General features: G+C 39.5%; 1 protein-coding gene across 2 annotated transcripts in view; it reads right to left on the reverse strand.

The window, feature by feature from the left end:
• The window catches only part of GPR158 (G protein-coupled receptor 158), a 205424-nt gene that overhangs the window by 92298 nt on the left and 95013 nt on the right, over positions 1–18113 (reverse strand). For both annotated transcript variants that reach the window (XM_074574432.1, XM_074574431.1), the window contains exon 4: positions 13480–13697. In XM_074574432.1, the coding sequence (XP_074430533.1) occupies positions 13480–13697 (218 nt within the window). The remainder of the gene's footprint in view (positions 1–13479; positions 13698–18113) is intronic.

The following is an 18113-nucleotide window of genomic DNA, read 5'->3' on the forward strand; positions in this document are numbered from 1 at the left end:
TGCACTGTTTTTCTAAAGTCCATTGAACCTTTTTCCTGCCTCTTATCCCATAGAACTTTTCCCAATTACAAACACATTGTTATCTTTTTCAGTGAAGAATTTGTGTGGAAAAACTAAAGTGCTAATTTTCAGAAATTTTATTTCACTTTAAATTTATCTTTAAGAAATAGAATATAGAGATCTGTCTTTCTCTCCATGAGGTTGAGCTACAGCGAGCAAGATGTGTGGCTCCTCTGCTAAGAGAGAAAAGCTGGACCTGACAGTTCCCAGGCAGCCACCGACATTAAGAGCAGAAAAAAAGTGGAACTGCTTTTCATTGTGGTGGTTATCTTAATATTATTTGCACCTGGACAAGGACTACTAGGGATTAAAGAATGGGCACAAAAGCAACTGGAAGGAGTCCCCTGAAGCCTCAGTTAGATACTCCGGAATGGTGCTGTCATCTTTTTTTTAATTTCTTGATAATAAATTCAGGGACTGGCTAAGACTGCTACTCAGGAAAAAGGAAATTTGAAATGTCATAACAAGACTATGCTTTCGTTTCCTTGTTGTTGGTTGACGTACAAAATTCAGGCAACCCATTCCCAGCTAGCTGCAGGAAACACTCTTCACTACAAAGAAGAAAGGGTTGTACCTCTTTTGAAATTTTTTTGTAAAATAATCAAGATGAAATTCTGTGTCCTGTTCAACCTCTTACCACACTGACAAATACTTTTAATGATAATTGTTCCATTTGAATAGTAGCCTCCTAATAGAATATGGATTGCAAATACAGTAAATTTCATAGCAAAGGCCAATTTTCCAAAGATAGGCCTAGAGTTATGTACTGCCACTTAAGCTGTATTGGCAAATTGTCAGAATTTTCTGGCATTTGCAGGTTTTGTGCAGTATTCCTAAACCAAATAAATATAATCCTCACGTTTTTCCACTTCCCTTTAAAGAATACTTACAGAAAGGTCAATTTTTTTTCTATTACTAGTTATAGCTGAGCTCAAATAGAATATAACTATTAAATTTACTTTTCACTTGGAAAAAAAATCACGAAAAGCAAAGGTCAAGCAGCCATCAATCATAAATCAATTTCATTAAAAGTGCACAAGATGTCAGGGACCCAAGAAGTCCCCAAATACTTTATTTTTCAGTTCGCGTGGCCCTTGATCCTTTCTGTTATACAAGTGTAGGAACCCGTTATGATGTATCATGATGAAGTATTCTGCATTTTGAAACATGGGTCCTGCTGCATATAAGTTGCACTACACCACCTACAAGACACATACTTGAAAAAACAGTATTTGTTGGTGAAGAACCCTCGCAGTGAAAATGGTTAATGTTCCAGGGACATCTTTTCTTCTAAGAGCAGGAATTCCTTCCTTGGGGACTTACTGCTTAGATCAAGATACCTGGTTCTCGCCAAACAGTGATGAATATGTAGTTGAAGGAAAATCAGTAATGAGGTAAATAACGCCTAAGTTCAATTTCAGCCTGTTCACATCCTTGTGGCTAATTTAAAAGCTGAATATGTAAAATGATGATCATCAAAATTCTGGATCACTTAAAGGGCCCGTTTCATTAGATTATGCATTTAATTAATGCAGAAATACAAAGAAGGGAAGATGAAAAGGCATTATGGTCTTCAAGAATAAAATGCACTTTAATATTGACAGTTGTTTAATCAGCAAGAGATTAAACGGAATATACAAAAAAATCTGATGGAATGCAAACCCAAACTTTACAACGAGGAGGTGGGGCTGATTTAGCATTTTCCCCTGATTTAGTTTACAAATAGCTTCAGAACACCTCAACTGAATTTCAGCTCCTTTATTCAACATGGCATCACCTATTACAGAAGATAATACCACAGCTGACTAAAACAGTCTGTATAAATTGTAGTTCAATCATGTAGAAAGAAATAGTTTATGGTAAGTTACAGGGGAAAAAACCAACCTGACTGCGAAGCTCAAGATTAGTACTGTCTCAGAGGAAACAAACTGAGAATGATGTAAGAAGAGAAGGGTTAGAATACATCTGATAAAGATGATAAAAATCTCATTATTCACATGACTGAGAAGGCAAATGAACTATAGATGAAGATCATTATACTAATTTCAAATCAAACAAAAACTCATAATTCTGAAGATTTTAAATCCAACTCCTAGTGGCTAAACCGCTCCAAACTAATAGCTTATGATTGGATCTGATAAATGCTGATCCCGAAAATGGCGAGATTTTTCAGCTCTTCAGAATTTATTATGCTAAGTAATCTCTCATTAAGTTTAGATCATGGATTGTAATGGAAATAAGAGCACATTTGCCTTTGAAGGAAATACTGATATGTGTAACTTAATTATTCTTCCTACCACCGTATTGCTGAAAGCCCCAGACCCAGGTCAGCCTCAAGGTATTGTGGACCCTGCAGAAGCAGAAAATAAAAACGACTGTTCTTCTTCCACAAAGTTAATAGTTTAAGATAAGGGACAACCGACAGATACGGGCAGACGGGAGGAACAATGGAACAACATGGCAACATCACATATCGTAACAGGCAATCAGGAGTCCCAGGCTATCAGTATCCCATCACATACTTCGTCAGCACTTGAATCTGAAGACCTGATACGGAGAGAAGGGGGCAGTCTCAAAAAGCCTCTTCTACCAAGCATGAGGAAAGTATGAAGGGAACAAGGCGGGTTTTTTGAAAAATCTAACAAGATGATGATGATGGAGGCTGGTGTTGACACTTCTGCTTCAAAGAAATGGCACGAGGAGACAGAGAAAAGCTCATGTGTGAGTTCAAAACCCACGAGGTGTAGCTCTGGCACAATGTCAACAAGAAGATGCAATGAGGACAACACAAGGTGGCAGGACAGAAAATCATCTGCAGCATCATTCTGAATAGATAGGGGCAGGAGCAGGCCGTGACTGCATTTGCCAAGGCCAGCTGAAAGGACATTGCAGTAGTCAAGGCACAAGATAACAAGCTGAGACAAGAATTTTAGGTCTGTGGACCAGCAGAAAAGATGGATTAAAAGGGAACTCAGGAGGAGTTCAGTAAGGCTTAGACATAGCCAGAGGCAAACTGAGCTCCAGAGTCCAAAATGATGTTAGATAACAAGCAGGTTGCTACAGTAACTACGAAAGCAGTAGCGGGCATGTCTTAGAGTGAAGCAGAAGGAGATCAAGGTTTCTTTTCGGCTATATTGATATTGATGAGAAGACGGCAGAGAAAAATGTCAAGATTTTATACCAGACAGAGGGAGGCATGTCTTGGACAGGGAAGGCAGAAAGCAATCTGACTGTGTTCACAGCACGAAGTCCTAAAGAGAAGCTGACAGCATAAGGCTGCTGCTTGTGAGGTATAAACCTTCAACTCTCGCCCAAAGAAATGAAGAAAAGAAAGAAGGACAGGCATATGTTTTAGTCTGAATGATCTGTGTTCAGCTTCCACCACATGACACAGCCAAAAAACCCCATAAAAAGCAGCACATAAAGTTTCTTTGAGAATGCTACCATTAAATTAAAGTTTAACAGTAAAAAAATCAGTAAAAAATGCAAGACTTTTCCTAGAATATGGTTTCCCATACAGTTTTATTTCTGTTATTTGAAAGTTCTCATGCTACATTTTTTCTGGTATTGTTTGTTTTCCCAGTTTCTTCATTTAAGCTATTTCTTCCTTCTCTTTGAGTGAAAATTAAAAAAAAAAAAATTTTCTCATCTTCAAAAGTGCTTCTCCTTAGTTATACTGGTTTTCAGCGTCAAAATGGGGTTCAGACACAGGCACACTGGAACACAGATCCCAGCTGCCACGAAACCCACGTTTCAGTCGCCAGACCTTGGCCCTGTCTATTGGTCAAATGCTCTCCGCAGATGTGAAGAGCTCATCAAGCAAATAACTGTCACTACGAAATTCTGCGAGCCCTCCTGGCTGAAAAGTCCCTCCACTACAAATTGGGCTTACGCTTGGAATAGTTCTTTGGCGCTTACACTTAGAGCCTTAAAACAAAAAGAAAGGCATACTTCAGAGAGAAGTCTGCTCTCGGAAAGGGAGGCATGCCAAAGACCTCGTGCAAGCCACCAGGGACTTTGCTATTGCTATTGATTGGACAAGGAAGGTTCACAGCAGCATACAGCTCCAAGACAAATAGCAGGATAAATAAATAATGTCACTGTCATTCTGTTGGCATGATAGGAAGTCCCTTCCCAGTAAATCTGTAAATGCCCATTCACAAACCCAAATGGAACTTCAGGTAAATGCAACTGCCCTGAAGTTACTGCATCAAAGAATCAGCGGGGAAAGCTTATTATGATGTAACAGACCAATTGGTCTACTCAGCTTCCCTACAAGGGCCACAAATACAAGACCCAGCAAGAATCAGAGTAACAGACAACTAAAAATCTTAGCAGTTTGCTCAGTTTAATTTCTAGCTCTGAAAGAGCTTTAGAAAAAATACTCTATGCTGTAATAGTTCCTGTTGTTGGAAAATATATGCTGAAATTCAAGGATTTGATTACCTTCATTTTACATAATTTAAAGTGAAATCACAGCGTAATACAATTAAACTTACACATGCTTTCAAGGCTACAACAGCCTTGTCTTTGGTGACAGCTATTTTCCTGGCCAGCACCCTGCACTAGAAGTGCACTACTATCAGCTCCATTAAGTTGAACTTTGGGACTCTATATTGTAGAGTTTTGTGAAGTATTGGCAGAACAGAAGATTACAATGATTCATAGACTGCAAGGTCTTAAACACATAAAAACATTAAGGTTAAGAAAGTAAAGGCCAGGAATCAGTCTCAATGCCAAAGTGGAGCAAACGTGTCATAGTCCATGGGTGATTCACATCACTTCAAGGGCAGTGCAGTCCCTGATAAGCCATGTATGTCTTCCAGATGGGCCCTAAGGTGCCATGTAATTTAACTTTGTAGAGACAAATGTTGGCTTGATATAAAGATATATAGAGAAGACTGTAGCTTTTGAATCCTTAGGGCCACTGTTGAGTACTGATGAAAAGGGATTTTTAAGACCTACTTTTTCCATTAGGGGTAAAGTCTGTGTAGTGAACACTGTATATAGCCTTTTTGTGCTTCTTACTGCCCTGCTCTTCCCATTAGCTCTTCTTCATGAGGCTGAACTGAAATCAACCAACATATTTTATATCTCAATCTTTATTTTCTTCACATTTCAGTTTTTCCTTAGGCCTAAAGCATCTATAGCGGAACTAGGTTTATTCTTCTATTCACAAGTACTTAATTCATCTAAACCACGTATTAGAATGCAAACATATACAGAAGTAAAACCTTCAGGCTTATGGAGCGAATGCCAGAACACCCTGCAAACCCAGGGCAACCCCACCACTGCAGCCATGCCTACCACTGCCAGCTGTCTTTGGGAACTCCAGCAGCCAGAGCGTCATCTCCGATTCTCAGCTGCTGGCGCAGGCTAACAGCCCCTGCACTTTTTATCTTTTCACTATGGCACTCTGCAATTATTTATGTGAGAGCTAAAAAAGCACAGCATCCCTAAAGGCGTATCTTAACCGCAGAAAAATGGGAAAGGACATTTTATGAGTTCTGCTTGATGTATAAAGGAAATGACAATTCCACTAAAAACAACAACAGTTTTGAAAACAACATCGCCAGTGTCTTTAAAGCTGCACCTCTGAAGACAACAATAAACTTCCCTGAGAAATCACAAGAAACTAGGTTCTCACTCCAGGTTATGCTGAAGAAAGGGTGTATAAAGCACTGCACAGAATGTGTATGCACTGAGCGAACTGTCAGGTATGCCCACCAGCACAGCATGTAAAGGCAGCTGCTCCATCTGCGCAAGATCTCTTCCCTCTATCAAGTTTCCACTTCAGCTGAAATGTCAGAAATTGGTGTCTAGGGAGAAAAAAGCAGAATGCTCACCAAAGATGAAAGGCACCTAAGCATAAGCACATCAAGAAGCCACTGTAGAGTTTAAAAAAAAGGAAAGGATCGGCTGATTTACATTAGCAAAAAAGGTATGTTTGCAAAGCCAGCGTGCTTTAATATTTAAAGATGTATCACACATCAATAGCCTGTGATTATCTCCCTCTGAATTACTGCATCCTATCATGGCTGCAGTAAGGGAGAAAAAATGTTCTTGATTTCTCAGTATTAGAAAGGGGAAGTACAGCATTAATTTGCATGTTGCCTTTCCATCTATGTGCAGTTTTGTGCAGTGTTTAAAATGGTGTTGTTTAGGGACTATCTTCACAGTTTTGAAATCAAATTTAGCAGAACGCTTAAACGTATTTATGTTAAATGGAAAAATAGGAAAGGCAGACATAGAATGTCTACCACCCCGAACTCCAAACACTGGAAATCTGTATTCAACAGAGTGTAAAAACCATATAAAACCAGTCAGTTGCTGTTATTTGCCACGGTTCCCTCAAGAGAGGTAAAATGATTTATTCTTGTTCATGATTAGGTTTTTAGCTGTGAGTTTTTTCCTTGTTCAGTGTTCCAGATATATATTTCTCCTCTCGTTAAAAGCATTTCTGTATTTCCAAAAGTTGTTGAGTGTTCATAAATGGGGGTGATGGGGGAGGGGGGAAGACAAGTATAATAAAAGGTTGTTTAGTTACAAATTTCTAGTATTTGGGATTGAAAATGGTCTTGAAAGGGGCAAAGCCCTTCATTTCAATGGGCTCTATCACAGTCCTTCATCATTGTTAATGCCATATGACAACACCATTCCAAATTGCTGTTTTAAAGACTCTCCTCTAAGCATTTTTCCCATTATTTTTCAGAGTGAAAACAACCTTTTTCAAGTGTGGTGTCTGCTGTGAATTTTACCTTAATGTGCTGGAGTTAAATCCAGAGCTGCTGGCCACAGATATGTTAGGAAGACGGAAAGACCAGATCCCCCAGAGATTTCCTCCCGCATGCCCACAGTTCCCCTGCCTGCTCCGCAGTGCACGACAAGGAAAGATGATGGGAAAGTATCTGGGCTTTATTGCAACTACTCTGAAACCTTTAGCATTGATTTGAATGAGAATTCACAGCAAACAAGAGCCCTCTGAATAAGTCTAGCGTCAGTCAAGGCTGGCACCACATTCTCATCTCTCCTTCATCTCTGAAGTAGCAATTAGTCTCTTCCACGTTACGGCTGAGATCAGCTTCTCTGGTCTCTTTGCCAGTAGTGGTTCTTAGTATTTCCTAAGGGCACCTACAGTTTCTCACGGCAGTTGTATTCCACCTGGTAGCTCCATGTTTGAGTTGGTATGGCCGCTATGCAAAGGTCAGTTATTTTCAGCTCTTCTTTCTGATTTATTTGAAAAGGCAGCCTGATAACCGATGAGCTCTTTAGGTTCTTTGCAGCTGATGTTCTTCCACAGTCCGGTACTTTTATAAGAACTTGTTTACAATGCAGCTGGTTTCCTTGCTAAGGCTCTGGTAGGTTTTTAGCCCCTGAAATCCTGTGCTAACTTTGAAATAAAAAAAAATAATCTGTTTTTTATTTATATTTATTTAAACATTCTGTTTCTTTCTGGTGCTGTATGGCTTTGCTACCCTTACACTGCCTGTTACCAATACTGCAGCTGGTCACTCCATTTGAGCTCTCCATTGGTTCACGCAACACTACTTGTGGACGAATTCTCCTATTTTCTTGATCCTTTTTCTTGGAAAATCACTGCTCAACTGCTCGTTTTTGAGAATATTTGTTCTAGCATCAGTGATTTCTGTCCTTGCCCAGCCAGCTACTTTTCTTAGCTTAGCCTCATACTTTTTGGACATGATTTTAGTAGTAATGTCTGCATTATCCAATCAATAATAATGCCACAGCACACAAGGTTTGCTACTGTTCACCTTGAGCTGATTCGTTTCTCAGTTGTTCAACTTAGAGAATGTTTTGCACCCCTGTCTACAGCCATGAAGATCTGACTCTGTAGGGCTGCAAGTTGTTCTGGAAGATGCTCTCATAGTCCGTCAACGCCTTTTGAAAACCAAGAAATAAGAGCAGCCTATTCCTTTACTCACTGCTCTACAATTGCTAGGATGCATATCTCCTCCATCCAAAGTGCTGAGAGCCTCAGTTGAGCCTGTTCCTTGTTTTGCATCCAGTGTCCCTTTACCTCTCTTACACTGCAGAAGCCTCGGCACCTCCCCAGCTGCAGTATGCAGCAAGATCACCCTGTCAGGGCAGTCTAATAAAACTCCAGCATTTCCACTATTGAGGAAAAATCTCCTTTTCCCAGGCTTCACTGCACAACTCCCTCAGTGTCATTCAACTCGTGCTGTCAGGTGCCATCAGCTTTTCTGATGGGATTTCATCCATTTCCATCTCCCGGGAGTTCTTCAGCCTCTTGCAGCTTGTGTTAATGCCAGGCTCAGTTTTTCCAGCTTTCACTACTCTTGGCATGAGGGTTGTCTAGAGTAGTTAAAGATTTCTTTGAAGTGATCTGCACATCTGCTTTCCCTTCTGTATTAGCTGTGAATATTTTTTTCCTTTTTTTCTTTCTTTGGCACATTTCCTCCATTTAGTCTCTTGCTGAAATGCTTTGTCTTTTCCTATTATAGCAGCAGCATCTACTTTCTCTCTTACATTTTTCATCTTTTTCTGTCTTTCCCTACAATGCTTTTCACTAGTGGTTTTAGCTTCTGCTACTCCTTCTGCGCGTTCTTCCAATTTTTTTTTATTCTTACCATTTTGGAGTTCTCCCTTCTCTCGGCAAAGGGCCACATTTTCTGCCTGTAATTTTCTCCAGTTATGACTCCTGCAGTTTAATAACATTGCTGCTGAGCTGATCTCGGGGCTGCTGAGTCACTTTCACCTGTGTTTCACAAAGCCTCAAATGAATTCCTCAGCATCAATCTGAGCTTTCTCACAGTATCTTTCTGCAGTGCCATTTTGTACTGTTTGCCAATGCTGCCTACTGCTTGAAGTCACTAATTTGCAGTTTCATTTACACGTTGGCAATGACAAAATTTTGGTCAGTGGTACCAGTGATGTACCAGTGGTACTGTGCCTTGGACAAATGAATTGAATTTTGTTTTGCCACCTACCAAACGTGCAAGTCTACATGAGTAACTACAATGCTTTCAAGAAGAGGCATGCAATCTGATTTGATGACTCTTTGCCAAGAGAACAAAAGAACGGCTTTCTGATTCAGACTCTAGTGCCCTACTTCAGGTCACAGCCTGTACTGCTTTACTAAAGAAGGAGAACAGCAGACAGTGATCCTTCCTGGTCTATCCTCCTGGTTTCCAACAATAAAAATGATGGACTTCCTGCACCAGATGTTTCACCAAAACCACTCTGTTTAAACAGACAATAATGGAAATAACCTTCATGATTCCTTCTAAAGTCTACTTGAATTGATTTATACTTTGGGAACCAAGATATTCTTTGCCAATGAGTGACACAAAGCAACTAAAAGCTGTGTTTAACACCTACTTGATTTTTTTTAACCACTTCCGAGATCCCTTCAACACCCTCTAGTGATATCTTAAGAGGAACCATGAATATTTGTTCACATGTCAACATCTCCCTGTCTTACATGATTTTATACCATATTTCCTGCACTGCCTTTTCCTCTGTTATCTCTTGGTTACCTACAAGACAGGTTACCTACAAGCTCACCCTTGAGATCATAATTTTTAAGAGCTTTTGGTGTCAGACCTTGGAAAAAGTAGTCTCATATCCACATGCTCATAATCCACCTTCACAGAGCTATAAATACATTTGTAGGGCATCACATTCTCACAAAAGCCCACTTCCCACACTTATCCATGGACCCTGCAGTTCTATTTTTTTTATTATCATTTCTGTGAATTTGCAAGCGTGTAAGTTGGACCTACTGATCTTTAGTTCTTCTCACCATTACAGGAAGTCTTTATAAACACAGATGGCACATTTCCTCTCTTCCACTCCTCCTCTACTGCTATTAATGTAAGCAGCAGCTTACTCCACAATAAATAATTCAGCAAGTTTGTAGAGGAGTTCTTTCAGAAGTCTGAGAAGAACTCTTTAGAGGAACGTTTAGAAGTTCTAAAATAAGAGACTTAAAACTTCAGAGACTTCTAAAGGTTCCTCTAAAATGAAGCCTGGCTTTTAGAAGCCAGTAATCTGGCTTGCTATAGGCTTTGCCTATTTGTTACCATTCATTTTGCCAAGATCTTTCACTCGCGGAACCACATTGCTTGATATTTACCAGGTTTCCCTGCAGACTAATTCAGTAATAAAGACCACATCAAAATGAAAGTCGGATCATTAAATCCTGTCAGTAACACTATGGCAGTAATTATTGAAAACACCTCTGTTCTCATTGCCATGTTCTTTGGGAGTGGAGCAGTAGATCTTTTACCAATGGTTGATTTTTTAGAAACCAGCTTGGATCTAGCATACATTCCACACTGTTGATGAAACTAAGCCAATGAGTGACTCTTCCACAGCAGTTTCCATTGTAAGTACTGTTTGGTCATAATTTGTGTAAACGCTATGATCTGAATAGCTATTTCTTCTCTTGTCTAAAATACTTCTGATCTGCATCTGCTGTTACTGCTATGTTGATTTTTTTTGAAACCAAGGTTGACACCTCCTTTATGATCTAAAGGGTTCTTATGGACCTTTATCATTCCTTGTCTGAATTATTATACAAACAATATCACAGTCAAGGTGCCAGGCGTGTTTCTTCCCAAGGTACTTTCTGTTGGCAGACCTTAACTTTTCAGGACTTTAGCTTGTTTGAAGTTAATACGTACCAGGAGCACTCATAAAGTACAAGCATTAAGTAGTGTTTAGCATAGTCACTTTCACTAGGGTGGTAACCTGATTCCACTCGCCGTCCCATTTTCCTGAGGTCATTTTACTGACCAACAACCGTACCAAAATGCCACATATCCACTTTCCATTCTTTCCAGCACTGGGGCCTTAATTTAGCATTTTTTATTCTTAACCCCCATCCTTCGCTCTTTAAAAGACTTTTAAGATTGTTTCTTGACACGGTAGCAGGACACAGTTCTTTCTGTTAAAATGCTGTATTAAAAATTACTTTTTGTAACTATTTGAGTATTGTGGTGCCACAGGTGAGAAAGAATAAAAAAAAATGCTCTTCTCTGACACCCACCCAGCACATTGGAAACGAGCAGTTTAACACAGTAACTTTAATCGCAGACAGACATACTAACCTAATAAAGGTTTGTTTCACTAATAGTTGGAAATTCTCAAAATGCAAATAGTTTGAATACATTTCAATATCTGTTCTTTCATTTTCATGACTTTCGCCCCTTGGCGGAGAGTACACAGTTACTAGTTTTCATCTTTTGCTCCAAATTTCTGTCATTATCCAATGTAACCAGCAGTTTTCTTATGTAAATACTCATTGTTCTCAGTATGTTTGCCCTTCACAGCTTCTCATTTCATGGTAATCACACAAGATCTTTTTCTTTTTAAAATCATGCTGTACCAACAAGATAAAGAACATAAAAATAATCCAAGTAAAAACTCAGCTGAATGACATGAAAAGCAATGGAACATCTATTTATCGGTTTCTATTCCCTGAAAACACTGATCATACAGGAAAGAATTGTTAATCACCGCATTACTTTTTGGTCTCATTTTTCCTCCCCATTTCCTTGTGAGATATACGTTTAGGGCAAAATCAACTCTATTCTAAGGTAGCAAAATTATAATTGAATCCATCTCTGTCCAACTAAATGAAATGCAACGTCTCAAAGGCATCTCTCTTCTTTCTGGAAAAAAGAATGTTTTGTTTTACGACTGGTTCTCCCTTGTTCAGATGTCACGATGTCTAATGGTAAGAGGTAATCTAGAAAAAAATAAGCTCAAACTTTTTCATAAAGACTGAAAAGTTCTTTAGAAACAAGGAAAGGTGTCTATACGCCTCTTTGGTATTGCTTTGATATTAAATATTCAGATCCCATCTGGTTCTTTACTCATAGCCGACTTTGGAGAAATGACTATTCATCACAAAAGTAAAAATGCACTTTTTGTTACTAGCAGGTTTTGTGAAATATAAGACTTCTGTAATAAGTTTAATAAAGATGATATATCTTTTTTTTACCGTAGTGGATACACATATCAGAACATATGTAAGTGTACAAGTGCAAGAGTGTACACAATTTTACTCATCTCTGATCTCAAACTATGAGAAAATACTGAAATTTCTTATAAAACAATCAATATTTCAGTGTGAAAAAAACATCAAGCCAAACTTGCAATCGCCACATATTAAGTAACCTACCCTGTTCACTTTGTAGGTCTAGAAAGTAAAGTTTTTAGTCACAAGGAATGCTGCTTTCACGATGTTGTCTATGACATTAAAAGCGAGTAACATTACCAGGCGGACTAAAACCTCATAAAACTGGAATGAAGTTCTTCTGCTAAGTTAATGTTAAGCAACTAAACAGATGCCTACAACAGACATTTCATAACGAAAAACTTTATAAATAGAATTAAGTCTGTAATTTGAATCATTTTATGCAATGTCATTAAATACAAAGACTCTGTCAGAAACAGAAGAGGAAAAAAAAAAAGAATGTTACTGTTCATTCTGTGATTTCCTGCCAGGATATTAAAGTCTTTCAAAATGAGCCACGCATTTGTAACACAGACACTGTAGGATTAGGAAGACTGTAGGATCAAGTGTTCCAAAAACCAAAGTGGAAATGCTTATCTAGTTATGGAAAGTGGATGAAGCAATTAATTTCAACAGTGTAGCATACTGTGTGCACACCTACGTCTCCCAAATGTAGGTAGTGAATATGTGCTAGCTTCAATTCTCTTTTTCTTTTTTTTTTTTGTAAATTGGAAGTTTCAGAGAATATTCTGCATTTAGTGAGGCAACGGTGAGATTCCATGAGATACTACATGTGAAAAGGCTTTGAGAGAGGCAAAAGCAGAAAGTTCATTAGGTTAGTACATAAAACATAATTGCAGCCTGCATCAGTAATTTACAGATACTCCTCAATATATTCATACTTTAGAGAAAAAAAAAATCTTTAACCATAGAATCAAGTTTAAACTCTCTAGAAACTAGAATTATTTTGAAAGATTTCTCCTTGATATAATTATTTTCCAGATAGTCTCTCAAATATAACATCATTCCCAGCAGTGGTAAAAGAGAGACTTTCACAATCCCAAGAATATAAATATCTACTTGCCTCCTTAGGTACCTGCGTAATCAGCCTGATTTCCCACGATTACTTCAAACATAATAGGTTTCCTTGATTTTTGCTGATCATCTATAAATGTAAGCAGATTTCACTGGGAGACATAAATAAATTGCTCGGTGTTTTTTTCAATAACTGCATCAACAATTTAAGTACCTCCACGCCTAAAGCAAAGCATTCCTGTTTGGAAATCCCATCCTTTCCTTGAGTTCTCCTCCTTACCTGAGAAATTGACTGTCAAAATGAGAAGCTATACACTTAACATAAATGAGTCTCTACCATACAATGAGCAGGATTATCAAAGTAAAACATGTCTGCTTACCTTTGCCTTGCGAAAATGGTAGACTACCAGCATGCTTATGAAGTCCAGCAGCATACAGAGCGTTTGGAATGAGATGATAGCCAGCCGTAAATACTTGTCCTCCTGTGCATAGCAGGGAGTATCATCTGTACAGTAAGAACATCCTTCCCTGCAGGGCAGGCAGGTGTAGACTTCCTCCGACAATTCACCACCAGAAAAGCGATTTTCTGCATCCTTTCCTGAAAGTATCAGAAGGGTAAAGGGAGACACCTTTAGTTGTACGGGATGGGCAGTTCATCCATACAGGGGCAAACCAGTCCTCTGCTGACTCCCTTTCCCACCCTGTTGGCCTCTCTCCTGAAGTTACAAAATGGTTTGCCAGGGCGGCTTTTCTCGTTTCACCCTCCTTTGTCACATTCAGAAAATGCAGACCAATTTAGACATGAGGGAAAGTGAGCTTATTAAATGCCAAACGCTTCCCCATTGTATTTAAAGTGGGCTAAATCTGCATGGGAAATTCTTTGAAGGAGACTTCTGAATGGGGACAAAATTACATCAAAGATTTGGGAACAAGGAAAGGATTTTACACAGACACATGAAGTGCAGACCCATTAACAGCTACATGTTCAAAGTACAAGCTCTGATCCTATTTCAGATTGTTCCTCAATTTCATACAGATGCTATCTAATGAATTCATTAGCTTCGAATTAGATAAAACCCTTCTTAACTAACATTTGTTCAGCATGCTGTTGCATGATTGCACTACTGTGTCCCCAAAGCAAGACCAGTGCACTTACACTAAGTGCACTAATTTTCCATTGTTCACACAAGCACACCAGGAAATCTGGAAAACCTATTGGCAAGTTAACATTTTGTCTATGAAAATCAATGACTCTTCAGCTGACATCTTGTCCATCAAAGTGAACCCACCGACAGAGCACACGGGAGGACTCCTCCTCTCTCTGATCCACGAACACTTGCCCATAACCCCCTGTAAGACTGCTTGCCTTACAGGCAATTAATGAAATAAAAAGCTGAAAGAAAAAGTGGGCAAAAAAGAGTGTTAAATAAGAAAATGTGAAAATGTTTAATACAAGCAAGACAGGCTTAGGAGCTTCCAGAAACAGGAGAATGTGGATGAAGCCAATTTAAGCCAATGGCATCCTGGCTTGGATTAGAAATAGTGTGAACAGCAGAAGCAGGGAGGTGATTGTCCTCCTGTACTCAACACTGGTGAGGCCACACCTTGAGTATTGTGTCCAGTTCTGGGCACCTCAATATGAGAAAGATATTGAGGTGCTGGAGCAAGTGCAGAGGAGGGCAACGAAGCTGGTGAAGGGCCTGCAGAATAAATCTTATGAGGAGCGATTGAAGGAGCTGGGACTGTTTAGTTTGAGGAAGAGGAGGCTGAGGGGAGACCTCATCACTCTCTGCAACTACTTGAAAGGACATTGTAGAGACGTTGGTTCTGGTCTCTTCTCACAGGTAATTAGCGATAGAACAAGAAGGAATGGCTTTAAGCTGCAACAGGGTAGGCTTAGGCTGGACATTAGGAAAAAATTCTTCACAGAAAGAGTGGTCAGACACTGGAATAGGCTGCCCAGGGAGGTGGTGGAGTCACCATCCCTGGATGTGTTTAAGACTCGTTTAGATGTGGTGTTAGGGGATACGGTGTAGGGGAGAACTTTGTAGAGTGGGGTTGATGGTTGGGCTCGATGATCCCAGGGGTCTTTTCCAACCTAAACGATTCTATGATTCTATGAAGCCAAATCAATGGTGTATTAAAACAAGTGATAACTCCTCTCATTTTTCACAAAACTAGAGAATTGCTCCAATATCTTTGATCAAAATTCTCCTCCTCCGTCAGTGAAAGTACTAAATCATGCATTGTTTAGTCTTAATTCAAGAGACAGCCTATTCCAGCAACGTTGCATGTGCATATTGGATTATGAAACTCTCTTCAGACTTTTAGCTTGAAACATTTGAAGCAGAAGGTTATCTACAGGGGTAATTATTCCTTGCTTTCTCAAATCTGTGTACGAATGCACATGAGCACACATCTGCTGACAGGCAAAGCCTGGGAAAGGGACAAAGAGGCTGGATACCCAAGTCTGTTTATCTGTCGTGCTGTTCCAGCAGCCCTGTGCTCCTCGTCCTCAGTGTAGGACGCTTTGCTCCTACATCCCGCAGTTAGCAGAGAACAGGCTGGTATTTCTCTTTGGAGCTTTATTCTAAACAAAGATACTGGAAACCTGAATATAGCAGAGTAGTGCTGACTCATGCTGGTAGCCAGATTTTCTTAGATCCAAGCAGACAGCAAGAAGACATCTTGTGGCTTTTTGACCCAGACTGTGGGAGGCAGGAATGGAAATGTTGGAAAATAACCATGCATGGGCATCCCAAGAAGGTGGAGAACTTCTAAAGAAGACTAATCTGAATATATCCAAGGACTGGAACTCCTTTTCAGAGCAAACACCCATGGACGGCAGCCCATTATCATTTTTGCCAGAAACCATCTTCTCCTTATCTAACGTTGTATCTCTGTTTGCTAATTACAGCTAGAACAACGGACCCGCACTGTCCTCTATCAGACACAGAAGTCACAGTCTCCCACTCCCATTTCCATATCCAAACCAAGAGTGCACTACCTACTGTCAGAGTTTTCCACTTCGTTTCCTTAACATTTGCACTCATGTCAACCCGCTTTTCCACCACACAACCTGTTCCTTTATCGTTTCCGTAAAGTCGCCCTTCAATTAGCCCATCTCCAAAAAGATTATTTAATCTCTTTAAAACCTCACATTTCTGAGCCACGCACAAGCCATTTATTAATATATTTTTATTGTGGTAACTAAATAAATTATTTTCAGTGTAAAAACTTAACCACTGAAAAAATATAATTTAAAACCTAAAATTACAAGATTACCTAAGCCATAAATATTATATGAATATGGCTTGATAATTTTGTATGGTCTTAAACTTGATATTCTCACTTTATTTCTGAAATGTTCAACCTCAAAGTTGTTGCAAATACATTATCATCCATTTTACCAAGCATTTTCTTATCTGAGTCATGCATGGAAGTTTCTTTATGTGTATGCTTGTCACATACTACAGTGATAACAGCCAATAAACAGTTGCATGTTGCAGTAAATATCCCAAGGACATGACTTCATAACACAACCACGAGTCTTTGCTTAGATGTGTCTGGAGTCATGCTGGCTGCTGTATCCTGCACTGACTGAATATCTGGTGAATATCTTTTGACTTTGAAATGATTCGTCATTATAGCTAATATAGGAAAGACCCAAAAAATTGGATCTACTTGAGATTTACACAATGTGATAAGGAATTATTAACAATCCTCTTTTCTTTTTTTTTTTCCCTCGACAAAAAGAAAGTGCGTTGTTCAGACACTCTAAAAGAAGTTGTTGGGAAAGCACCGATCATTATATTTACCACTGACTGGGAGCTTGTTTGTCCGCCCACACCCTTGCCCTGACTATATGTCTCAGGGCCCTGCTTCCTACTTCACAGTTGAACATTTCAGCCCTTTCCATCTGGCCTTGTTCCCCTCACCAAAGTCAATGTAACATCAATTGAACCCACAGACAGTCCAAGCCAAGCATGAAGTTACTGCCTCCTACAGCACTGCTGGAGATTTCACTGTGCCATGCCTTCCACTATTTCAGCAGCTCTTTGGGATTACACATGCCTTCTCCGGTGAAGCAAATCAGGTTCTCCTCCCAAAAAGATGGTAAAAGATTTTGGACACTGGTAAGGTAGATGGACAGGAAGCCAATTCTGCTCTGTGTAAGGCAGCAGCGGTTTTAGCAGTGACACAAATGAGATGGAAGCAAACACTGAAAGACTGACTGTGCTGCAGAAGTTCAAACTGAGGACAAGGAAGGTGTAAAAAAGTACTGTCCTCAAGGAAAAAAAGAAAAGAAAAAAAAATGGAATGCAGTAACAACAAAAAAAGGGATAAAATGGAAGGAGAAAAGAACAAAGAATTCTTGGATAGTAGGAATAGGGACACAAACTAATATGAAGTATAATAAGGAAAATGCTTGAGTACTGGAAAAATAAAACAAAAAGCTTAAATGCTTAAGCTATGCCCCTTCTACTATATTTTTTCCTAGTTCTCCCCCCTTTTATCCCAGTCTTATTTTTCTGTCTGATTGGCCCATCTGTTTTTGAAATGGTCTCCTGAGGGTAATTCTTCTTAAGCTTTGGTTCTTCTAAACACACTCTGCTATGCAAGGAGTGCCTCAGCAGCTGCAACATTGCCACCTGAGATCTTCCCACAAGGTAAGAATGGCACCACAGACTGCCAAGTGCCAGGGCAGGCGTTGCTACCATCCCCCAAAAAATCATCCCAGACAAAACACAGAGAGCACGGCATGTGCTGAGCAGAACTAAAGACTGATTCTGCTTCTGTTCTATGACAGCATAAATTATGAACACCACCAGCAGCATCAGCGATGCTGCAGTAACTCAATGTGTGTGAATGTAACTGGACCTGCTGGCATCAAAACCTGGTGATCAGCCATGGCCATAATCCTCACCCCAGAAAGCGATCACTGAAGTCAGTGACAAACTTCATACAAGAAAAGATCTGCACGTGCGACTTCTGCTGAAGAACCAAAGCCAAT

Source organism: Larus michahellis, chromosome 2 (assembly GCF_964199755.1).
Source record: "Larus michahellis chromosome 2, bLarMic1.1, whole genome shotgun sequence".
NCBI lineage: Eukaryota > Metazoa > Chordata > Aves > Charadriiformes > Laridae > Larus > Larus michahellis.